The sequence below is a fragment of the Andrena cerasifolii genome, chromosome 9 (genome assembly GCF_050908995.1).
Source record: "Andrena cerasifolii isolate SP2316 chromosome 9, iyAndCera1_principal, whole genome shotgun sequence".
NCBI lineage: Eukaryota > Metazoa > Arthropoda > Insecta > Hymenoptera > Andrenidae > Andrena > Andrena cerasifolii.
In genome coordinates, this window is record NC_135126.1 from 15,527,395 (window position 1) to 15,551,555 (window position 24,161).

Below are 24,161 nucleotides of genomic sequence, written 5' to 3' on the forward strand. Positions count from 1 at the left end.
TATTCGTATGCTTTATGCATTTTGGGTCCTCTCGAGGCTCTAAGTGGTCCATTGTGCGCGATATTGCGCAATAATCTGACTGATTTACTGCTTTTTAACGGGAAGTTAAAAACTATTAAATTTCTGGGCCATGGAACGCATACGCACCTGGTGGTGGAAGGCTCGAACTAAAGAGAAATGAAAACACGTCCATGCCAGGATATGGATAAATTCTAAATAAGTGTTAGTTTACAGGACAGTCGAGGTTAGTTTTTGAAAATGTGGCCTTTGAAAATCTGACCCTTTCCCATTTTACATAACAGAAAGATGAAAACAACACAGGCGAAAAAGTCGAAAATAAAGGTACTTAAAGCCGCTGCGAAGCAAACTAAAGCGTGAGTAAAGAATAACCGTTTAGGATGCTTCTTAAGTTTTATCTGATACCGATAACATGCTGATAAAATTCCGCCAGAACGCGTTTCTCACTTTGTTACGAGTGTACCGTTTAATACAGGAAATTGCCGCAGTACAAAAGGAGGAACAAAGTCGTTCAAGGGAAAAGAAAGTCATTCCTTAAATGTTTAACCATGAACTCTGCATCTGTGAGAACCCAAAACATTCAGGGTACTTTGTTAAGTACAGATTATACAGACAATGAACAACTGGCCTCGCAATCTAGTTCAAAGCGAAAAAAGAAAAAGGCACCTACTACCATCAAGGGTACCAGCAATAAGCCACGATGTAAGGAACCTTTGTGTTCTAGCCATGGACTCAAACTGCTTTTGACCTTGTGTACTTGTATACCGGTGTAAACACCGTATATTATTTATAGGTTGCAGATAAAGTATGGTATAACACCTTTATATGAGTAAAGAACACCATTATGGAAAGAAGTTGCTTAAATTTCAGATTCTGTGGATCTTCTTTTAGAGTCTGGAGACGACTCTACAGGAGCATGGTCACCCAGAGGCGACAAGCGGTGTCACGTTTCAAAACAGCAAAGAAACGTAGGTACGCCTGTGATAGTCGAGGCTCTTTCAGAGACCCTCTCGTCCCTGAGCATACCGGAAGCACTTAGGCACACACAGAAATTCAGAACAGAGAAGGATACCGTTGTCCACAACCTGTTGTACAGGAAGCCCACCAAATCGAAAAAAGTCGAGGCTTGCGTCGTGATAGCTGAATCAATCAATCCGAGCGATACCTCTTTCAGTGGAGGGGACGAGACCAGGATAGCGTCGTCGTCAAAGGGTACTCGTAAGGAGCGAAAGGACAGGAAATCGCTACAAAACAAAGATCCCAGTGTCTCCATTGGCACGTGGGATTTCAGGGAACAGACTACAATGAACGAAGAGTGCTTTGGAGACATAAAACTCAGTACGGTTGGCAAGATGGATAGTGTATTAGAAACAGAAACCGCGAGTTATACTTACAGAGGAAGTATGAATAATGCTGAGGATGTTCAGGGTCTTGTACGATTTTACTGCTTGAGGAACAAAGCGGTTGTAGTAATGTCAGAGAATTCGCGATTTTGTTTCACGGGTAAATTAGTTATGAGAGTAGTTTACGGAGCGGCGGAAGCTTACGGACACGTGGTCACCGCGGAGAGCGAGCCTGTCGAAATCTACTCCCCCAGAGGGTACAGCAGCGTTTCGATCGCGACGAGTTATAAATATTCCCCGAGTAACGAGTCAGACATCTGGGTAACTCTTCGCGCTGAAGGCGTTTCTCGAGACACTAGAAACGAATTGGTCGCTGATATCGATAAAATCCAACCAGGCGCGGCGGTCATTCTGCTTTCGAATTTAGAAAACAAATTGACGAGGTTCCTGAACGTGTATTATCCATTCAAACTGTTCCCAAAAATATGCAACTCGTCGTACCTATCTTGGACCGATCCAAAGAGAGCCGAGGCGATACTGCAATCGAATCTCTACGTTGGCAATTATGCTTGCAAGGAATTGATCATCGATCCACGCGTGGCGCAGGAAGTCAGCGACAATATGCTGGATCGTTGGCGCGCGGGTAACTGGTGCTGCACTTTGATCGCTGGCGGTAAAAGCGTTGGCAAATCCACTGCGGCGCGTTATTTGATAAACAGCCTGCTACCTGTTTCCAAAATGGTGGTCCTGGTGGACGTTGACCTAGGTCAGGCGGAATGCACACCACAAGGTTGTATATCGATCAATTTAATAGAGCAACCGCTAATGGGGCCGAATTTCACGCATTTAAAGACCCCAGTGTTCCAATTGTACATCGGCGATATAAACGTCACGCGATGCATCACGAGATACATCGAAGGCATGAAAATCTTAGTGGACAGACTGTCCAGCTGCCCTATGCTTTCGCGTTTGCCGATCGTCGTGAACACAATGGGCTTCACGTATGGCATCGGATGGGACATTGCCGTTTTCACTATAAAACTTACTCGACCTTCCCTGGTGGTGCAGATCATGTCTGAGAAGCCCAAGAACAACTACGCTTCGTACTTGAGCAAGCAAGTGGTGAACCAACAGGTAAATCGTTGGGATTCTTTAAGCCGGGAATCCACCTGAAAGCTGTGCTAAGCTATGCTATGCTAAGTTTTAAAAAATTAGCTTCAATTCATCCTCGGCTTTACTGTTTCCATGAGAGTTTCACGGACCCGTGGTTAAACAAGGGAATGTATTTCTAGAAACTTCCGTGGGCCTCGTGGAGCAGGAACATCGTCGACTGGAGGCGACTGTGTGACCACGAGTTATGCTTGTTGCGTTCTTGTGCCGAGCGAAAGAGCGCCCCAGTGAACGACACTTGGAACATGGAGCCTTACCAGCAACGGGAACTGGTCCTGATCTCTTACCTCAGCGAGATCGCAAGGAGACCCGAGAGCTCTACGTAAGAAAGAGTCTACTGTGTTATATTTCCGTGGTATCGATTGTCGTTAATTTGATTACATTTTTAGACCGTGCTACGGCTCCACGTCATTCAGCATCAACGAAGCTGTGCCATATGCGTAAGTATCCCTTTTCCCATAAGGGTTAACAAAAATTCGAACGCCTTTGGATTTTTATAATTACAGAACGTCTTTCTCTTCTCTGACTGTCTCCATTCCGCGAGCCTCCGTGTCGTCGTCGCACGTCCTGAACGTGATGAACGGTAACATAGTAGCTTTGTGTGGGATCGACTTAGAAGGCGGCGAATCGCAAGGGGCTGAAACCATATCTGGTCTTCGAGTACTCGATAGATCGCCGCTTTGCTCTTGTTACGGCTTTGGTAAGCATCGACACTTGTTCGCGTTCTATCGCCTCTATAATAACAGCACGAGGTTAACACGAAATACACATCTGCGTAGGGATTGTCAGGGGAGTCGACACCGAACGAGAAGAAGTGTTTATTAATACACCGTTGCCAGCTTCCATGATGCGGCACGTGAATTGCTTGGTAGGGTGCATACCGGTGCCTATCACGTTGCTGCAACTGAATCAACAAAAGCCCGTACCTTACGCAGGTGGGAACGACGTTCTGCCAACGAGCCGGGAACCTCGCAGAGGATACTTCCGCATGAGATACGAGAAAGTGCAAAATAACTCTTAACCAGTCCCTGACAAATATTGTGCATCTGTACATACCAACGATACTATGTTTATATTCCTCGAGAATAACACAATTTGCAATGCCGTTTTTGTATTTCTGTCGTTCCAGTAGCGTAGAACAAAGTGTACACAGTGTACGATACCTTTTTAACGCGTGTAAAATGTAAGCTTCGAAGAGAAAGGGAAACGCGTTTACAAATCTACAGGCGGAGAAAAGGACGGACGAGACATTAGTCGCTTGTTGTCTGATTGTAATAGAGTTAAAAATAAACGATAAAAATGATTTTTTTTTTTAAAAAAACAGAAAAAGTTTTAAAAAATATTCGTTTCACGATTCTCTTTTTGGACTAGACGAGACTTTAAAAAAAGTAAAAAAACCGACTTCAAAGGTGCGCTAAAAAGGATAAAATAATATTTTTTAAATCGGTGCCAAAATAAAAACAAAATTAAATCTGCTCATTATGCGTGATGTCCCACTGTTTCCGCCAAGAGCGTTTTGAAATGCCGGTGCTGGGCGACTCGAGGGAAGAATGACGGGATGAAGGTCTCAGGTGGACGACACTAGTTTATTCTCGTCACTCAGCGAACCCACTGATGGTCGTGCAACACAATGACATCGTAAAACACAATTGACACCGACAGAGACAAAGACGCGTGAGCGCGATGCGACAAACGGGTCACTGGTGAATAACTCCACTTAAAACAGCACGTAGCGCAATGTGCGCGAGCAAGACTTTTTGATAATCAAAAACGGCGTTCTTGTAACGACGGCGCTGTTCTCAGAACTAACGGTCGCGGAGCGAGCGCCCCGCGAAGCTGATTAGCGGTCAAAAACGTTACAAAGACACCCTCTGCTGACTTATCAGCTGTTATGAGTTAGCGGGCACACGTTCGAATCGCGCGGCGCGGCGCGTTGCTTGCGGCCGCAACACCCACTAAATTTTTGCGCGCTCTAATTCTCGGGCGTCAGTGTGCTAATGGAATATAATTGATAAAGGTTTCGAAATTGATTTAATTCTGTTTCTATTTTGGCACCGATTTAAAAAAAATATTATTTTAACCTTCTTAGCGCACGTTTGAAGTCGGTTTTTTACTCTTTTTTTTAAAGTTTATAATTTTATAATTTTTACTGATCTTTGTTTGAAGTCGGTTAAAAAACATTTATCATTGTACCAATTGGGGAACATACTCCATATAACAACGAAAGAATCATCCAAATCGGTCCACGCGTTACAAATTTATGCGCGATCATACATTAAAACTGGAATTCTGGATAATTCTAGCGTCTCTAGATAATAATAATAAAAAAAAATTAACATGGTACCACCGGCTCTTCATACTCTTTCAACTAAAAAAAGAATCATCGAAATCGAGCACCTATACGGAAGTTATGCGTGAATATCCATACATACATAACGAAATATATGTACGTGACGAATTGAGTAACCTCCTCCTTTTTGAAGTCGGTTAAACACTTCCGTTCAAACACGGTTACGCCCTCAATGGCGTAGTACTCTAATGCTATATTCGCGTGGATCTGCGTCTACGCAACGCGATTAATTGGTATCGATCGAATTGCACTCGAAAAACGGGCAAAGTGGTCTCAAGATTGCAGTTAAAGTTTGCACGCTCCAGGATTTCCCAATCAATCTCTGCCTCTTCGTGGCCGACAGATTCTTCACGTCCGTGTAGTGTCGGGGGAAGCCGAATATCTCCTCGAGCTCGGTGATCCACAGCGAGTCGCTCTCGTCCTTCATCAGGATCGGTTTCAACGCCAATTTACCTAACGTTAACAGAGTGCGCTCGATTAGATAGAAGCTCGACGGTCATCGAGCAGAATTAATAACGCTTCGTACCTTGCTTCAGAGAATTCACTTTCGTGGTGACGGTTCGGATCTTCTTGACGAGCGCGTAGCGCTGGCAGTGCGGCGTCAGAAATTCCTGCACGTCCTGCTCCCCTTGGAAAGATAAGAAATGCGGTTCTATCGGCAGATTGTGCCAGTACAGCCTCAGCCTGTGCTGGGGCGAGAAGTCTGCGGAGTCTATCACGTCTGGTTCTTGACCCAAGTGCCTGAAAAACCGCAACATTTACGAACACTCTTGAAACAATTAATTCCAAGGATTCTTACACGATTACGCACTTGTTAATCTCTAATCTGTACTCGCTGGGCATCGAGGCGACGTTCTCGTACATCCAAAACAGGCGACGCCCGCTGTTAATTCTCTTCACCAGCTTCATAATTCGACAGTACTCGAAGAAGAGGACCCCTGTACCCCTTGGGTCTGAAAGAAGAGTTGCGAGAATCGTGTTAAAAGGGACAGCCTCTTAGAGCACAAGCGTCTGAATTAATTGTCGAACCATAGAGGCCGAGCCGCGCAGGATTAGCCAGGCTCAAGTCGTTGCACGGCGACCCACCGATCAGGAGATCGATCGGGCCAATCTCCTTGATCTTCTCCTTCGTTATGTCCCTGACGTCGCCGAGTTGAACGATGCGATCGCCGAAGTGCGACGCGCTGACCATCAGCGCGTCTGAGTCGATTTCGCTGGCGTAGTAAACGTCCACGACCAAGCTCAGCTTCTGGAGCACCAGCAGTCCTGCGAGCAACCATATACATTCGCGAGAATCGATGAAGATTTGTTCTACGAGAAAATGAATGCTAATTTACCTGTACTCAAACCATCGAACAGTGAAAGCACGCGGATCTTTCTCTTCACGTCGCTGTGCTCGGTCACTCGCACCTTCGAGTTGCAATTCGTGCGGAACATGTCGATTATCTTGTCCTTCCAGCTGGGCCGCGGCTTGACGACGGTGCTGGAGGACGACCCGGAGCTGCTCTTGCAGAGGAAGCACTCCCAAGGATCCTCCTGCAGCACCTCGTCGTACGTCGTCGGGCACAGCAAGTGTTTCATGCAGGCTGTGCAGTAAACCCTGGAAAACCAACGGTTACCCGCGTGTACTGACGAAGCCGATCGCGGCGACCAATTTACCTCGGGCAGTCCTCGTTGTCGCAGATGATCACCGTCCCGGAGCTGGCGCAAACCGTGCAGTAGAACTAGCAACGAAAGTCAACCCTCGATCATCGACGGTGTTAAGAGGCCATTTCACTTTAATCGGCCGAAAAATCAAGCCATTTTTAAAGATTTTTTTTCTCAGTAAATTCAACATGTAATGAAATAAATCTTTTTGGTATTAAACAAATTTAAAAAATCCTTTTAATTTCTTCTGTATGATATGAGTAGCTTAATAAATTCCAAAACCTTTATTTCATTACACGCTGTGTTTACTGAGAATTTTTATTTTTAAAGATAGCTTCGTTTTTCGACCGATCAAAGTAGCATGACCCCTTAAAAGGGGCGAGTCGGAGGGCAGATTGGTGCAAGCTACTTACGCATTTCGCATCGTTCCCGAAGACGAACATGCAGGGCTTATACTGTTCCTGAAACGATGGCAAACAGCGATCTGTGGGCATGAAAGCGTTACAACCATATTTCAGGCTGAAGTGTACTGGTGATGGCTTTCATACCGAGCAATCCTTGCAGAGGGATCCTTCGAAGAAGGGGTGGGCTTCTGTGGCATCTTTCGGGGTCTTCAAGCATTTCAAGCACAAGGATTCTAGAGGGGTTTGGCCGCTGATCACCGAGCGTAGATCGTCTGGATCAAAATGTCGACGGGGTAGTTTCGCGCTCCATAAAAGATCAATCTTTTAACTCACCGCTGCTCTTTATGTCGTCCGCCCGCTGGTCGTCTATGTTCGGGTTGTTCTTCAGCTCGTTTAGCTTCTTGACGATGTGCGTGGAGTACTTGTCGTATATTTTCACGGAGTCTCCCTTCCTCGGGGGATCCTGTCGCGCTGGGCGATTCGCTTGCGAGAAGTATTTGAACGCGTCCGCCAGCGTCCAGTCGTCGGTCGCACAGCCGAAACGGGAGCAGTGGTCCTGCAAGTGGAGGAACAGCGATCGAAACGAACCGGATGTATCGGGGGAACAGCGTTAAGTTAATGCGTCGCGATCGTTCTACGCATTCGACGCCTTTCGAAAGCTTTCGCCTAGAGGAATGGAATGGCGGGCACTTTAGAGTAAAAAATTAGGGGCCCCGTTAAGAGGGGAATCCTATCTCTTGGGCCAAAAACGTGGTAAAATTTAAGAATTTTTTATTAACAAACCAGCGATGCGGTTCATCTGAAACAGGAAAATGAAACGGCGTTTCACTTTATACATATGTAGCTTCAGTTTGGTGAGCCAGAAGAAAAGAAAAAGATTTATTGAGGAGAATGGTGAGTTTTCAAACTGAAAGGTCTGAACCTTTAATTTTTGCTATCCAATTTTGCGCCAATTTTCTAACGCAGCAAAAAAAGTATCCAACTTATCGGTATTCTGGTTCATCGAATTGAAGCTACATATGTATAAAGTAAAACTCCGTTTCATTTTTCTATTTCAGAACACCTCGAAGATAAATATCACGCGCACCAGCGGACGACGAATTTTCCGCTGCATAACGGTCAACCATGCATAACTCTTATATTTATTATTAAAAATTAATGAAAATAAAACTGTACCCTCTTCAAAGACGCATAAAAACATGGTCCAAATATCAGCCAAATCGAATCGCTACTTTCTTCACAAAATATTCCCAAATTTTGCTATGTTTTTAGACAGAAAAATAGGATTCCCCTTAAAAATGGCCTCGCAAGTTGCCCCTATTGACTCAACGCTGTTCCTCCAATGTTAATCGATTCTACCTTCGAGGCTTGCAGAACACCCACGAGGTAAGCGTGCTTCTTAGTGTTGTTTATGTAGTCGCGCAGCTTCTCGATTCCCTTCTCGAACCTCAGGAACAACTGATGATGGACCTGTCGCGTAACGAGAATTTCCGAGAACATAGTGAAGAAGAATACGACCCGACACCACCCACGATCTCGTAACCTTCGATCCCCCTTTATTCGGCGAGAATCTTTACCTCTGAGAGCTTGTAGTCCCCGTACCACATGATCCACTGGCAGCCGAAGCTCGGCTCACGCATGCAACAGTCGCGGTAATCGATAATCATCGCTGCAGCACACAAAAGCGCGTAGAGAGTAGAGACACTTTGCTTCGCCGTTCGACGGTGAAAAAAAAAGCAGCGGTTTCCAATGCGGCATCGATCCCCGCTCGACTGAACTTCAGTCGCAGAAATAGTAATTCCATCGAGACAAAGAGCCGAGGTGATTGGAATTTGGAAACAGCCGAAACGGGGTGGCGCGTTTCGCGGTGGCGAAGATTGCTTAATTTTCCGGCGTTGGGAGGGTAGTACTGTGAAAGGCTGGCGTTACCTGGCCACCAATTGTGCCCGGCGATTTTCGCCCAGGTTACGACCCCCGGGTGCTGGTCCCTCAGCGGCAGGCGCGTCAAATCCACGTTGTTCTGTTGCGGCGACTCTTGCGGCTTCTCGGGGACCTTTTTCGCCTGGCTTTCACCTGCTCGGCCAAGCGCACCGATTAACGGTCAAAGGCAAACATTAAAGTGCAACGAACGAGGGGGCACGTACGCTTTTGGTCCAGCAAGTACTTCTCGGTGACTTTCGCGTTCTTCTCCTTCAAGTGGTCCAGCTTCTGCTGTATCTTGGGCGGGTACGGGTAGAACTTGATCTCGTCCAGCGCTGCGACAGGAAAGAAAGCACGGCGTTACTCACGGCGACGCTCGCGAGGAGAGCGCGGTGGTCACTTACTCTCGATCACTTGCGAGAAATTGTTGTGGATCCAAGTGGAGTAAGGCTTCGTGAGGGTGCAGCCGAGCCGTTTGCGCAGCATCTGAGGCAAATTCGACGGTAAAGCTCCTCGTAAACGTTCGCACGGGGTCGAAATACAATAGAGCGGACCCAGCGGGCTGTATACACTCCCTCTGTTAGTACAATCGATCGAGGAGAGACGGATGGACAGGCGAGAAACAAACAGGGGAAAGAAGAAAATGGAACGAGAAGAAAACCTGCATAGTTGCGTCGATGGCTCGGACCCGCGCCACGTTCGGGTTCTGCGTCAGTCTGTACTTCAGGTTGCACGAGAACGGCTCGATCTGTGTCTTTTCGCTCAGCTGAAATTACGGTAACGACGGCCAATTACGTGGGGACGTGTCGCACGCATCGGAGTTTAGCAGAGACAGAGAGAGAGAGAGAGAGAGAGAGAGAGAGAGAGAGAGAGAGAAAGAGAGAGAAAAAATAAAGAATAAAATATAAATAAAAGATTCATATTCACTAATGATATACGAGCTTCTCCGATCCAGTAAACCCACAATTTTCCCGCCTCGGATAACATCCCTACATGGCCCGCGTCCACAATTAACGCTGTAATGTTATTACAGAAATGTTTACTTGAGGCAGTGGCTGGTAACCGCTGCAGTTCGTTGCCTAAACTATTCGCCGCGGTCCAGCGACGCGTGCAGAAGTCTCTTGCTCGATTAGTCTATTTTCTATTCTATCTGTCCGCGCCTAGAACCCGTCAACTGGACCTTTCGGAGGATCCCCGCGCTAGAGAACGCTCGGCGCCCAAAGAGTACGAATATCGCGACAACAGATGGTCCAGTTAGCAGGTTCGTCGGCCGTTCGCCAATTGAAATGTTTACGCGAAAAGGAGAATGCCGAAGCGAGCTGGCAAACAGTATCGAAAATAAATAATCTTGGGGTGCTTGCCTGGCCACCATCCCGAGCAGCTGCCCCACACCAGCTTCCCGACAAAGTTCTCCTTGCTGATCCTCTTGGAACCACGCGTCACCCTCCTCATATCGCGATACTCCGAGTCGTTTCCAAGCATTTTCCCTTGAATCGCGTCAATTTTCGGAGCGCCCCTCGCTGACGCGCCGATTACGCTCCCAGTCGAGCCTGCCTTGCCCCTTTTCACGCTGGAGGCCTGCTTCTCGTTACAGGTAGCACCGCTCTCGGCCGATTTGCATAGAGGATCGTCGTTATCGTCTTTTTCGCTACGAGACGAAAGCGGCAGGCTGCGTTTCGTCCGCTGTTTACGTCTCTCGACGCTGGTTGATCGTTGCTCGTGATCCACGAGATCGGCATCGTTTGAACCGTCGTTGAACACCCCGCTGTACTTGCGCTCGCTTTGATCGCTGCTTCCCGCGGAACGATCCTGCTCGTCTTCCACCGAGGATTTGCTCCCGTTCGAGATCCTCTCGGCCAGCGGAAGCGCATCGACGTCATCCAGTGAATTCGACTCGAACGGGGGAAACTCGGTCATCGTTTCGTAGTTGATCGGCGAAGGCTGGAAGCGTGCGCTACCGCGGGTATTCATCATCGCGGGATCGATGAATGGAGTACAGAGATCGGTTTGACCGTATTCCCAGTAGTCCTCGGTGTAGACTTCTTCGTCTCGATCGTTAGGGGTGGGAGCTTGGTTTTTTAAGGGTACGAGGACCGTGGAAGGTTCAGCTTCCACAATTTTGGCGGCCTTGAGATTATTCTTCCTCTTCGCGCGACTTTTCGATACGCACCTTTCCCTCTCGTTGCTACGATGCACCTGACGATCAGCGGTGCGTGCACAGGCGAAGCTTCTCCGCCCGACGGCGCTCGCCGATTGGTAGCGCTGCGGAGTCCTCTTGTCGACGTCCCTGAGCTTCGAAGTTTGGTAATCCTGGTAGCCGATTCCATTGGGAAGGTCGGCGCTCCGAGTCTGATGGAGAAAGAGATCCCCATCCATTTGCTGGAAAGGGAAGGGCAAGTCCTGACGATTCCTGCTCGCCCGTTTCCTCGGTCTTCCCACTTTTCTCTTGCACGACTTCCAAAAATTCTCCACCGTGGTATTCCTCGCGCGGTCCCTCCAGCCCGCGTAAACGTTCCTCTCGGCGGTCGTAGATTTCGCGGCGCGCCTTCTGCCCGGCGGGGGCTTCCTGGGGGGCTGCGCGGGCAACCTCGCGACGAGTCCAAGAGGCTCTCGCGGCGAACGATTCGCCACCGCGTCGATTGGGGAATTTATCGAGGGGAATTCCTTGGTAACCGCTGCAGTCGTTTCCACCAGCGCCCCGCCATCCGAGAACGCGGCGAACGAGACACTTTCCAGGCTTGGCTCCGGTATCAAACCTAACTCCATGGCGCATACCAAGGACCAGACGCTCTTCTCCGCCCACGACTTCACGGAATCCCTTCCGCCTCGCCTCTTCCTCTGGCAGACCTGAAACGTGCAAACAGAAGGGCTCTTCGAACTTCACGCTTATGCGGTGACGTACCGACGCGACGCGATGCAACCTTCCGGGGCATTAACATTTTCGAAATATCAGACCGCGACGCGCGCTGGAGCTAAAGTGTCCCACGGCTGAGCGAACTTGCACGGGTGACGAGTGCGAATGATAAGCGCCGGGGAAGTTAATTGGAAGTCTTATTGAGTCGTTTGTCCAGAGTAGGTCACTGGCGTGCAATCAAAGTCGCGATGCATAGTTGGAACAAGACCGAGCCACCCATCTTGGCTTTTAGAATGGTCACTGATCAACTAAGAACCCTATTTCGTACAAGAGAATCACATTTCGAATACACACATCCATATCCTAGCAGTATAGATACACAATAGACACGCATAGTGAAGAAAATAACTTTTCGATACACTGAAGTAACTTTTCCTGAAACTTATTTCATATATCTCATCACGCCTGCAATATTTCCTAAATTTAAAGGCACTTTTCTCATGTATACCGCATATAAGCTTTTGAATAAGACCAATTTCATTAAAATCGGTCCGCGCATTATACAGATATCATAATATCGTCTCATGGATCAGTCGCAAATTTTAAGATTTTTCTTTGTTTTCTCCAAGAAATTTTTTTATCAACATAATACGTATACGCGTTACACGCACACCTTCAGCCAAAACGGAACTAACGCACGTTTCGTTCGTCAATCGCTATCTTCGCTATGCAATCTACTCCAAATTTTGACAGCTTACCGTCAAGTTATAACCAAGTTATAAACGTGTTTTTACAAATATATACATAAATGAATTTCTTTTTAATTTAAATGATAAAAACCAATTTAAACGAATTCTACCAATCCAATTGTCTTGAAGCTTTGCAGGCGTGCGTAGTTTGGATGACGATACAATATATTTAAAAAAAAACCCGAGAGGATGAAAAAATTATCCAGTCATCAATTAATAATATAATAATAATTTATAATATTGAAAATTATCTGAAGTCATTCTCTATGCAAATTATCTTTGTAAAAAGAAGTGAGATCTCCAATAAAAACTTGAGAAAAGTAAAAAAATTACGCCAAGTACATAGTATTTTGAATAAAATGTTTATTCGTATTAAAATATTTATTTGTATTTATCATTACCTTTATGTACGTGCAGCTCATTTTGATTTCACATCTTTTTTTATTTTATAATTATTATTATCTTCTATTTTTTGTGATTTATTTGATTTCATGTACTTGGCGTAATTTTTTTACTTTTCTCAAGTTTTTTATGGAGATATTACTTGACATACAGCGAAACTGTTGTGGCTCAAATAATGTCAGATGAGTAACATTTTCGTAAAAAAAAAACTGTTGTTGTAACTGTAATAGTTATTGCGTAAGCGTATTCCAAAGTGAAAGTGTTAACACCGCCCCCGGTTTACCCTTATTCATCGAGCGCCGCGCAGGCTTCTGCTCCTATTCCCCGCAAACGCGCGAAGCAAATGCAACGCATCTCCTCTGAAACGCTGTGTCGCGTAAAGAAACGCTACGCGTCCAAGTTAGCCCGCTGCGCGAGAAATCCTACCACGCCGAGGAAAACGATATTACGCGTGCATCAGCCTTCCTTGAAATTTCTCCAATTACTCGTAACGCATCGCTGACGCACGGTTGCCTGCTCGCCTAACGTCGAGCAGCGAGGAATCGAGGTTAAAGGGAAAGCTGCACCCTTAATTGCTTTAGCGGCAACCGATTGGTCGCGGTGGTTCGCGTTGGAGGAGCCCCGACGGGACAACAGGGTGGGTGTTGTCGCGCGGCGAGCCGAGAAGGAGAGGCTGGAATCGGTTTTTAAACAGTGCCGCGGAGGGTCGGCGGATGAAAAAAAAAGAAGCAAGAGGGGGTAGGGCGGAGGGGGGCCGAGGAAGGGGTGTGCGATCCACGTGGCGCCTCGAAAGGCATTTCTCGAGGTCGCGGCGTGCTTTGGCGGGGTCGACCTGATGAATGGAAACGTCGGTATTATTGTGTTTACACGCGGGACACACGGGTGCCTCTCTCGCCCTCTCGCTCTCTCGCTCTCTCGGCACACTTGGCGTGGAAACATTCATTCATAAAGCGTTCCGCGCGTTCCTCTCACCGCCGCGCTCTGTCCCCATCCCACCCTCCATTTCGATCCCCTCTCCCCCCGTGCAACCCCTCTGGTGCACCCCATCCGCAGCAGCAGCCCCCCTCCCGCGCCTCGCCACGATCGCATCGTCGTTGCTCTCGCCCGCCTCTGCGCCCCCTCTGCACGAGGGGTACACAACCCTCCGCCGAGTGTAGAGGGGCAGCCAGCGGTGACGTAGCCAGAATTACGACAACGACCTGCTGATTCGCTTATTTTATCCTCCTCCGGGCCGTGTCCACTTCTCAGTCGGCCCGTCGAGGCCGCGCTCTCGATCCCTCGCTCTTTCATCCGCCGTGCAGCGGGTAAGGCTACCCTTTCGCCAACACGTCCACGCTTCCGAGCTCGACGCGAGGAGCGCTGGGACGATGGACTGTTTTAAATTGCGGTTTGCACACGCTGATATGATGAATCCTCGAAGGAGGAAGAGGGCCAAAGGGTGGGTGACTCTAACGAGGGGCGTGTTCGATTCACCCCCGTCGCGAATTTTCCAGCAACTCGACCGCAAGAAAAATCGATACACTCAGGAGGTAGCAGTGAGATGCACTCCAAAGAGACTCCGAGGTCTGGTGAAGGGTTCGAGGCGACTGCAAGCGCTTCTGGTCCGTAGCTGGCCGCGACAGGCCCAGCTTGTGCAACGCGTTAAGGCGGATTCACACGTGTCAGTTCTGTTGTGGTTCAGCCCCGTCAGTCTCGCGTTCCACTGCTCCGTTCCGAAACAGGGAAACGGTGCTTCGTACCACTCACGCTGACGGAACCGAATCTGTGAGTCCGCCTCTACGCGTCACGGTAATTTATAGCGGCTTGTCCCTGCTCCGTTGCCTACTTGCAGCGGGGAAGGGCGAGAACCGCGAATGAAGCGAACGAATGCTTGTTAGAAACGTGCGGTTCATCCATTCAACTGTAGAATATCTGGAATCCGAACTGTGAGTATTAGGAGCCGGGCCACCCTGTTGAAAAGAGATAGTTGCATCGCGGGTGATGCTGTTTCACTCTTACGCACTCATCTATACCCAAATTTACTACAGGATAGTAGTATAATAAAGGATAGGGTATAATCCCTATAATCCCTTCTTGTTGTTCAAGGATACTGTAGTTAAAATTTCGTAATGATTTGTTCAGTACTTTTTGAGATTATTGTGAGCATACAAACAATTGTTATGGCTTTATTATAATAGTATGATACGATATATGTAGGTATATAGATACCAAATTTCATGAACAAAGAGCTGAATGGTGCACAAGTAAAAATTTTTACGCATCAATCATTAGGATGATAAACTAACTCCCTAACTATAACTTAGGATGATCCACTAACACGATACCGCCTTAAGGCGGCTACCGGCCAAGCCTCGCTTCACAGGTGTAAATTATTTTTGGCTTTCAAATCTTTATTCCATTCGATAGATCACTACACGAACTACTTACCAATAATTTGTTTTCAGCTGCACGGTGTCGGGAAGTATTCTATTCGATTTTTTACTTTCACAAATAATTTTCGCAGCATGCTTAGCTCAAAAATGCACTTCGAACTAGATTTCTGTCAAATCGAAACGTCAGATTGACATGTTTCTTAGGCTAATATGTGCGGTGTGGCAATACTTTTAAGGCTGGCAACTGAGAATTCTGAAAAAAAATTATAGGCGCCCAACTCCTGGATTAAACAGGTGCCCGCCTTAAGGCAGGCGTATGCACTAGAGGGTTAATAAAGGAACATACAATCTTACCGTACTTGGCTGATACGCTTTTAAACTGTGGTTTACTTCGTACGAAACAATAAAGACGACGTATTTCTTTTGGTTTTCGATACCTACATAAGAATAACGAAGACGTCGTGTAATTCGCACGAACGTCCAGGAGCGACTGGCGACACTGTGGTCACCTCCTTTTCTTCTCGCCTTTTACATAGTATACTGCGAAACTCAATACATTGCTTAGGAATACAGATTTTGAATTCGGGACTTTTAACCCGCTGGACTTTTAGCCCCACCCTACCCTACTCTATACTTCAAGGGGTTCATTACAGTCCTCTTACCAAAAGGCATAACCTTCCTCGCTCCGTGACCAGATCCTCCAGATACAGAGTCCCTATTCTTCAGGAAGACAGCGTCATGGCCGCTTGCCATTCTCAAACCCTCTCTCTCTCTCTCTCTCTCTAAACAATCAATCCTTCGACACTCGATAGCTAGGAGACCCAACGTGGTCACCAGCCATCGCCATCGCCCGTCGCCAGGCCTGTTTAGTCTCATGACCCCTCTATCAGGCCCGCACACAGGCTAAGTCCCAGGCATATAACCCTCGAGAACACCGTGGGCCCATTCGATCTCGACCTCGACAGACGATTTACATATACCCGGTGTAAGCACGCGTTTCCGCCTCCCCGCGCGCACGCGTCGTTTCCACGCGATTCCAGACGCAGCCGAGCTCGATTGTCTCTTAATTAACGCGGCTCGAGTAAATAACACGGAAAGAGATTGAGTTTGGCCGCGGTGGTTGACCACTCGCCCCGCCGTCACGCCCCAAGACGTATTATTAAGCGTCTTCAAAGACACTCGAAGCGGCGAGCCACGCACGCGATCCTGCGTACCTGATCGCGGTGTCGCGTGACCGGACTCGCGCAACGATCTCACGCGAGCCGCTCGATCTCGGGATGCAGAAACGCGTTGGCTTTCACCGCGGCGCGAGGATCTTCAAATATTTACAGACCTGTCCTTGCCAATTTCGGATCGGCCTTGCGTCACTATCGAACCTCCACTCGATACTTTCATCCGAAACGTGGCGCGACGTTGCTGCGCCAACTGTTTTGAGGAAAAACGGCCCCGGCGGATGGGACGTTCTGACCAAGAATCTCATTTTCCGGAGAGAAGTGGAGATACGAGAAAGGGGGGCGTCGTGCTGGCGGAGGGTCGATCGCGATTGTCGAGGGAAGACGCGGACGCTCGACTACGTTCGTGTTTACGCGTACTCAGCTGATATGAATGGAGGGCAGGAGCCGCGAGGCGAGCGTACGTATTTGTGGATTCGGTCATGACGACTTTCAGTATAAATTGAAACTTCTCGAGGGTGTCTCTCGCCGGGGCGGTGGGAGAATGTCAAGGGGTGGAGGACAAAGAGGCGCCGCGACGCGACGCGCCGTGGGCGCGAGGGGGACAGAGACGGCTAACAGCAGCCCAGCGGAGGGGAGAGAGGAAGAGAGAGGGTAGAGAGAGCGCGAGTGAGATCAGCGAAGGGTACAAAGCCACGAAGCTGGGTCAGTTCCGTTTAGTACGAGGCAGGCTACGATTCCGCTTGGATCTGTCGCGGCATATGCTTCGACGCCCGCTGCGCCACGCGATCGTCCACCTGCATCATCCCCCAAATTCCGTTCCAAAGAGTGCACAACCACCGGCAACGGCAACCCCATGCACCTCCGTTCTTCCGAATCTTGCCTTCCAACAAGGATTTTCAATATCTCTCGCAAGGATCCTCTTCCTACCACTTCCCTGTTCTAGATAAACGATGAGAATTCGAGAATTCATGTCCCGCAACCGTGTTCGACCTCCCTTCGATGATCTCTGCTGTCCATTCGAGTAGAGCCGCTTTCAAAGTGCCCTTTCCAGGGGCTCGACGCGAATGCCTGGAGGTAGCAGGGATCCCGGGTCGGCCGTCGACGGAGATCGTCAGGGCACGCGCGTCTTCGGAGGAAAGAAAGGCCCCTGGAACCGGTTACTTTCGCCACCTGATTCGCCTCCAGATCCCAGAGAGCCCGGGACAGAGAAAATGGGAAAGGAGGAGGCAGGCTTAAGAGGAGGGGAGCGACGATTGGAGGTGGAACGGGAGGCTATCTATGTTCCAATTAGATAGAGTATCTCTGTAGCCGAAATAGCTGTGGACTTTTTGGTCGGTCTTTCCTTTTCGCAGCCGAAATCTCGACTTTCCCTGCGCTCGCGCGATCCCCGAGGACGCGAGGCGGGAGACCTAGCATTCCGTTTTCCATGGGTTGGCCGCCGGCCGCTGGCTGGCTCGCGTTTCGTCTTTGTTTGGAGGACAACGGACAGGTAAACGTGCGCGAATGGGGCCGGAGAAAAACGGGGGACGAAGGAAGGATGGAAGGAAGGAAGGAAGGAAGGAAAGCGCGGAGGGAAGAGAGAAGGAGGAAGAGAGGACTCCACTCGGCTAGCAGCGCAGCGTGGGCTTTTCTTGTATTCTATTGATTTTTCCGAAAGTTCGCGTGGTGGGAGTCTGGCAGGCAGCGGTGTGCGAGCTTGCCAGGAGCGTGTTTGCGTGAGCTTCGACGACGGTATCGTCTTTTCTTTCCCTCTCGCTCTTTCTCGCGGGAAACGGCCAGTTCCACCTCGTTTTCCCTCGGTCCCTCTGCCTTTCCCTCTCTCGCACCCGCCCGCTGGATGAAACCTCTCTCCCTTCCTCCTTCTCCCACTCTCTCTCTCTCTCTCTCTCTTTCTCTCCCTTTCACCCTTTCTCTCTCCTCTCGGTGCACCTTGCTTCTCGCTCCCTCGCGCGGCTATCGCTTCATCCGACCGCTCGCCCTCTCCGTCCTCGGCTGGTCGCGTCTCCCTTGGCTCTCTTACTCCCTCGCACCATCGCGTGAAATCCACCCTCGACTCCGCATGCTCGCTCGCTGACTGGCGCTCGCGCGGCAACCCGCTCCTATGCACACCGTCACACGCGTACTGGCTGGCCAGCGCGCGCACACGCACACCGCCTATTCAAAACAGGAGCGTGTTAAGGAGTTTGACTTTGACATTATTTATCCCGATAATTGACGGAAGAGATCGAGTCGCGGCACACCGCGCCACCGCCGGTAAAAGTAATCGTGGCCGGGAGAATGAACCCCCGCGGCGCGATCATGGGATCAAGAGATCGCGACATCGCTCCAAAACGATGCTCCCATGTGCGTGAAAACTATTCCTTCGAGTCGGTCCACCTTCGCTGAAGGATTTCAACATACGCAACTTGGAATTCGAAGCTGTTTTGTTCTTTTTAAAGCGTTCAAATCGACGTGAAAAGGTCTCTCGGATTTGGAAACGTTGCGCGTCGAATCAAATGGATCTCGTAGATCGTTGGATTAGGTTTACGTTACCGCGAATTTTATTGATGTAAAGAGGCTAGGCTAAGTAGTCGACCTTTTTCTGCTGAGATTCGCAGGAGATTTGGCGAAAGAACGGCTAGAGAAAAAGTTGGAATTTTTCCGGGGCGAAGATCGGGGAGTGCGCGCGGCACGTTTCCTCGGTACAGCCCTGGTATTCCATCCACCTACATCGTGTGGCAGGGTCACCGCATGCACCACCACACTGACCGCCCCGTGCATACGTGTGCGCGTACGTGCCCTTCTACAAGGTGATTCCGAAGCACATGGCCAGAAGGAGCATACTCCGCAGACTCAAAGAAGCGAGATATTTATGAGAAAATCTACTCGGAGAACTATCCTCTGCTAGCTACGAGCAAGCTATCATCGATGCCAAATGCTGCAGAAACATTTACATTATTTCTTCTCTTTGTTACGGAACGGGGCTGAAATTCAGCTCTTTATAAACTCCACGGAATACTTGTAATTCTCTCTAATGGAAAGTCTGAGTTAGGTGAGTGAGTATCACGAGTTGTCCCTCGAAATGAAGGTCCACGAAAGCTGAACCTAAACCGTCAGAACGGGTAAAAGGTGCGAACGATCCTTTCCTCTCAATTCAACAGAGCAGAGCCCTGTACGGTTGCCGTTAAGAAGCTCCTGCTCGAAAGAAAGGCCGCCTACAACTGAGAAAATGCGAATTTCCCTCGATCCACGTTCCCTGATTTTCGAGCGGAGTAGACTGGCACGGGATCGATCAGTTACCCGAGTATCACCCTGTGCAGCACGAAGCTCTCGGCCGCTCCGGTCGCTCGGTCTCCGTCTCTCCGGCGTTCCCCTTGCGAGATTCGCGCGAGCGCGAGCGAGTGAGTGGTTTCTGCGCTCGCGCTCGCTCCCGCGCCCGCGCACTGCGCTCGTGCTCGTGCTCCCACTCCGATACACCCTCGCGGCAGACTCGGTCGAATGGATTGTACACACTACACGAACACCGAGGCAGGCGCGAGGGAACGCACCCACGCACGTTTCCAGCCGCTGTACGTGCACGTAGCCTGAAACGCTGCGAGCACACCGCACCGTACCGCACCGCACCGCGGCGGCCATGCATCCAGTCAGCTAGCCAGGTAGACTGCCAGGAAATCGGCCCACCGAGCCACGGATTACCAGCGATCGATCCCTTCGATCGATTTTCACCCACGAAATTCGCGGTCCAGCTGCGCTCCACGCGTCACAGTTTTTCCCCCGCTCCCCCTGGGAAATGGCCCTCCACGAAATTTCTCTCGCGAGCTCAGATGTTCTGCTGATGTGCTCCCTTTTCGACCGCAAATCAGCTATTCCACGTCAGAACGGGTAGGTGAACAATTTAGTTTCACCGATTCTCTTCAAAATTACAGCATTTGTCGTTAACCTTGCAATAACAAAGTATACTGAATTTCAACGGCCTGTGTCAAATAGTTTTCGAAATATTTAATGTTAAAGTTTCGAAAATTCAAACAAAATCGGCTGACGCGTCATCACTTAAACTGTAATATCTCGGTCGCTTTTAAAGATAATGCCATCGTCTTGGGCTCATTTTAAAACCGAAGGAATACTTTCTCCATCCGTGTATAAAATATTTTGTTTATTGTTAATAATCTTAACAGTAATCGATGTCAAAGTTTCAAATCGCGATTTGACGTCGTTCCCACCCACGGTTCAGCTTGAAAAAAATACCATTCGATTCGTTAAGTCTTCAGCTAATAAATTCCTTTTTTCAAAAAAGTCGAGATATTTTGGGAACAGTTAATAAAAAAATAAAACTTACGATAGTGCACACCGCTTGGAACTGCACGGATCCCATGGTCAGTCCGCACGCACGCGTTTTCAAAACAATAGCCTAGCGTAGGAAAGTATTTATATACGATGGGTTAAAACGAATTTTTCTTTCAGTGTTTTCGGTATTCTCGAGAAAAATTGTAGGAATATCTGCACACCATATAAAAGATTAGCAATAGTAGGTAGCACTATAGTAAGTTTTATTTTTTTGTTAACAGTTCCCAAAATCTCTCGACTTTTTTGAAAAAAGGAATTTATTAGCTGAAGACTTAACGAATCGAATGGTATTTTTTCAAGCCGGACCGTGGGTGGGAACGACATCAAATCGTGATTTAAAACTTTGACATCGATTACTGTTAAGTTTATTAACAATAAACAAAATATTCTGTATACGTTTCGAGAACGCATTCCTTCAGCTTTAAAATGAACCCAAGACAGTGGCATTATCTTTAAAAATGACCGAGATATTACAGTTTAAGTGATGACGCGTCAGCCGATTTTGTTTGAATTTTCGAAACTTTACCATTAAATATTTCGAAAACTATTTGACACAGGCCGTTGAAATTTAGTATACTTTGTTTTTGCAAGGTTATCGACAAATGCTGTAATTTTGAAGAGAATCGGTGAAACTAAATTTTTCACCTATTCGTTTTGACGTGGAATAGCTGAAACGCGACTGTTTCTTCAGCGAGGCTCGTGGACGGAGCGGAGGAACCGCGGCGTTTCGAAGGGCGCCGCGGGAACTTGGAATCAATTAAAAGCGTAGGTACGCCCCCGCCCCGCGCGAATTTCAAAGATCCAGCGAACGAGTCGCTCCGTTTCGGCTGGTTTTCGGAGTCCCGGCGAGTAAATATTAATACGAGGTCCGTGGCGGTGGCTCGAAGAATGCCGTTGCAACACGCTCGCGAACACGATCTCGTCGCGTAATTTGCATAACGCCGTCGGTACCCGCGTAAGTACCCGCGTGGAAAGGACGAACGGCGGACCTGCCGCTCGTAAATTCAGCGGCGCGCTCACGGCGAAATCTCTAGCCGAGGAGCCCCAGCTACTCGATCCCCGATAAAGAAGGAACTGCCGGGGCCGCGATCAATCCGCTTTTGGATCGATCGAGGGGGTCGCGTGCCGCGATTTATCATCGATCGCCCGGTATCGATTAGTCCCGGTAAACTTGCACCGCTGTGCTACACCTGGCACGGAATAGACACGGCCGGGCGTAGAGGAAGAGGACGAAAGGGACGCAGAAACTGCGAGACAAAAGGAGAAACTTGTGCTGGCGGAGATGCGCGTGGGAGTGAGAGGGCTAGAGAAAGGGAGGAAAGATAGTCGGAGGCAGTCGCAGCCATCAGCGTCGTGATCGTCGTCGCCGTCGGTGCCGTCGACGTCGTCGTCGTCGTCGTCGTGGTCGTGGTCGCTGCCGCCGTCGCGGCCGGCGGGAGGCTCCGAAACCGAGCGGCACCGAGCGCAGTCGATGGAGGTCGGAAACGCCCGAAGCTGGCGGCTCGAGCGCCCTAACCAGCGACACAGGCAAGCAGTGCGGTGCCGACTCTTGCTGCCGCGGTTCCAGGTTCTGTGGTGCGCGTGCACGAGTGTTTACGCGACGACACAGTTCGCCCAAGTGCACACGGACAGTCGAGCAGAGGCAGAGGCAGGGGAAACGACGGAGAAGGAGCGACAGGGAGACCAAGAGGAAAGGAAGGAAACGTGGAGCGATAGCCTGGAGAGACGGCCGCCGACGGCCAACGCTGGAAAAGCCGAGGAAAGGGACGAGGAGAGGCGCGCGGCCGCGACTCCAGCCTTATCGCCGAAGCCGCGTGAAATTTTAGGAGCGGCACGCTGTCGCGTTATCGCGGCTACGTCGCTGCGACTATCGAGGTGGTACCGCTGAACGCGCGGGGCCAGACAAAGAAACAGAGGAAAAGTCGCGCGGGGCGTGGGTGCCGACCAACGCGCAAATCTCCACTGGGTGGCGAAGCAACGGGAACGGAGGAGGATGATCGGCGACGGGACGGAGCAGTCCTGAGAGCCAGCCAGCTGAATCGAATACCCGTCTCGCGCTGTCCCAGCCGCGCCGAGCAGACGCGATAGAACGCGATACGGCCGCGACACGGTGAACCGAGGAGCCCAAAGCGGAACAGGAGAAACTCGAAAAAAGAAAGTTGCCAGCGGAGGATATTCGGTCCGGGCAGTGATCTCCGGGCGGTGGTCACGTGTGCCAGCGGCCGGTGAAAACCGCGAGAGAGCGTGCACTCTCGAGAACCGGGGGACTTTCGCGTGCGTAATCGGCCACGTCTGTTCGACCTTCGTGCTCGAGGACACGGGCTAAGTAGCCGGCCGACGATTCAGGCTTGCTCGCAGCTGGCGGAGGATCGAACCGGCGGCGAGACCAACTAGCAGGTATCCTGGAGGACGATGAGGATGGTAAGGAGGATCGCGAGCGGTAACCGGAGGACGAGCAGCTCGAGGGGGCTCGATTGAACTCTCAGGCTAGGACTCTCGACTCAGGCGGCTCGACCGTCGCCGTCGCCGTCGCCGGCGACCGACCGGCTCGGTCCCGTCGTCGCGACGGTAACTGATCCGGTGACAGTGTGTCCAGTGAGTGCAGGTGCAGGTGCGAGAAGCGAGGAGCTTCCTTGTCCTCGAGGAATCGAGGCCGCGCGTAGCTCAGCCCTTAGCCGACGCGACGCGACGGCTCGCGGTCCCTCCACGGGGACCGTCGGGGCATCCACGATTCTCCAGCTTCCCTCTGTCCGATAGGGACACCTCCTAGGTCTCTCGAACGCGAGCGTCGATCCGCAGCAGCAGTTGATCAGCCGAGCAGGAGCAAACTACCCCGAAACGCGACGCTCGTCCGCCAGACCCCTCGTCGAGTCGCGGAATCGCTGCTCAACTGCGGACGGGCCCCGAGCAAGAAGGTACCGCGCGATTACGCGCAAGATCCACGGGGGCCGTAACTCGTCGCTCAGCTCGAGGAACAATCGTCAGCGAAGATGCAGGTGGCAACGCTGTTTAGGGAGAGCGCCACCCTGTTGGGTGCCTCTAGCCTGGACCCCCCGCAGACCCACCATCACCAGACCATGCAGCAGCAGCAGCAGCAGCAGCAACAGCAGCAGCAACAGCAACAACAGCTACAGCAACACCCCGCCGACCTGCACCTAGCCCATCACATGCAGCATCACTACAAAATGTAAGTCCCCTCCCCACCCTGTCTACCAACGTTCAGTCCCCCTTTCTCTTTTCGTGCCAAAATCGCGCGGAGAAACGAGCAACGAGCAACTCGCGCGAGGACTCCTCGGCCAGAACCGGATTTCGCTACCGTCGGCCACGGGAACACGATTCGTAAACCAAACGCATCTTCGAGAAACCGAGGCGCCTGAATTTCGTTCCAGTCCGCTCCTTCGGCGCTAATAACGGGACGAATCGAGAGGAAGCTG

The 24,161-nt window shown here is 49.9% G+C and overlaps 3 protein-coding genes across 9 annotated transcripts in view; 2 read left to right on the top strand and 1 right to left on the bottom strand.

Moving 5' to 3' along the window:
* The first annotated feature begins 225 nt into the window (after positions 1–225).
* On the top strand, positions 226–3,840 carry LOC143372827 (polynucleotide 5'-hydroxyl-kinase NOL9). The gene is made up of 8 exons (XM_076819405.1): positions 226–244; positions 303–374; positions 494–720; positions 889–2,495; positions 2,654–2,853; positions 2,921–2,971; positions 3,038–3,231; positions 3,311–3,840. Exons 2-8 carry the CDS (start codon positions 307–309, stop codon positions 3,550–3,552), a joined length of 2,589 nt encoding a protein of 862 aa, XP_076675520.1. The 5' UTR covers positions 226–244; positions 303–306; the 3' UTR covers positions 3,553–3,840.
* The window catches only part of Dnmt3 (DNA methyltransferase 3), a 74,957-nt gene continuing 54,365 nt past the window's right edge, over positions 3,570–24,161 (bottom strand). For 2 of the 7 annotated variants that reach the window (XM_076819391.1, XM_076819393.1), the window contains 17 exons: positions 10,214–11,699; positions 9,780–9,868; positions 9,514–9,618; positions 9,257–9,338; positions 9,077–9,187; positions 8,862–9,005; positions 8,510–8,601; positions 8,292–8,402; positions 7,266–7,488; positions 7,077–7,204; positions 6,942–6,989; positions 6,541–6,605; positions 6,219–6,481; positions 5,911–6,147; positions 5,693–5,834; positions 5,408–5,622; positions 3,570–5,334 (listed from right to left, as the gene is read on the bottom strand). In XM_076819391.1, coding sequence (XP_076675506.1) covers positions 5,108–5,334; positions 5,408–5,622; positions 5,693–5,834; positions 5,911–6,147; positions 6,219–6,481; positions 6,541–6,605; positions 6,942–6,989; positions 7,077–7,204; positions 7,266–7,488; positions 8,292–8,402; positions 8,510–8,601; positions 8,862–9,005; positions 9,077–9,187; positions 9,257–9,338; positions 9,514–9,618; positions 9,780–9,868; positions 10,214–11,699 — 3,768 coding nt within the window. In that variant the 3' untranslated portion in view covers positions 3,570–5,107. Of the gene's footprint in view, positions 5,335–5,407; positions 5,623–5,692; positions 5,835–5,910; positions 6,148–6,218; positions 6,482–6,540; positions 6,606–6,941; positions 6,990–7,076; positions 7,205–7,265; positions 7,489–8,291; positions 8,403–8,509; positions 8,602–8,861; positions 9,006–9,076; positions 9,188–9,256; positions 9,430–9,513; positions 9,619–9,779; positions 9,869–10,213; positions 11,700–24,161 lie in introns of those variants that run through there. The other 5 variants (XM_076819392.1, XM_076819396.1, XM_076819394.1 and 2 more) reach the window with 5 other exon arrangements.
* Tdg (Thymine DNA glycosylase) overlaps positions 22,224–24,161 on the top strand; it is a 62,062-nt gene continuing 60,124 nt past the window's right edge. The window contains exon 1 of the mRNA XM_076819398.1: positions 22,224–23,914. Coding sequence (XP_076675513.1) covers positions 23,718–23,914 — 197 coding nt within the window. The 5' untranslated portion in view covers positions 22,224–23,717. The remainder of the gene's footprint in view (positions 23,915–24,161) is intronic.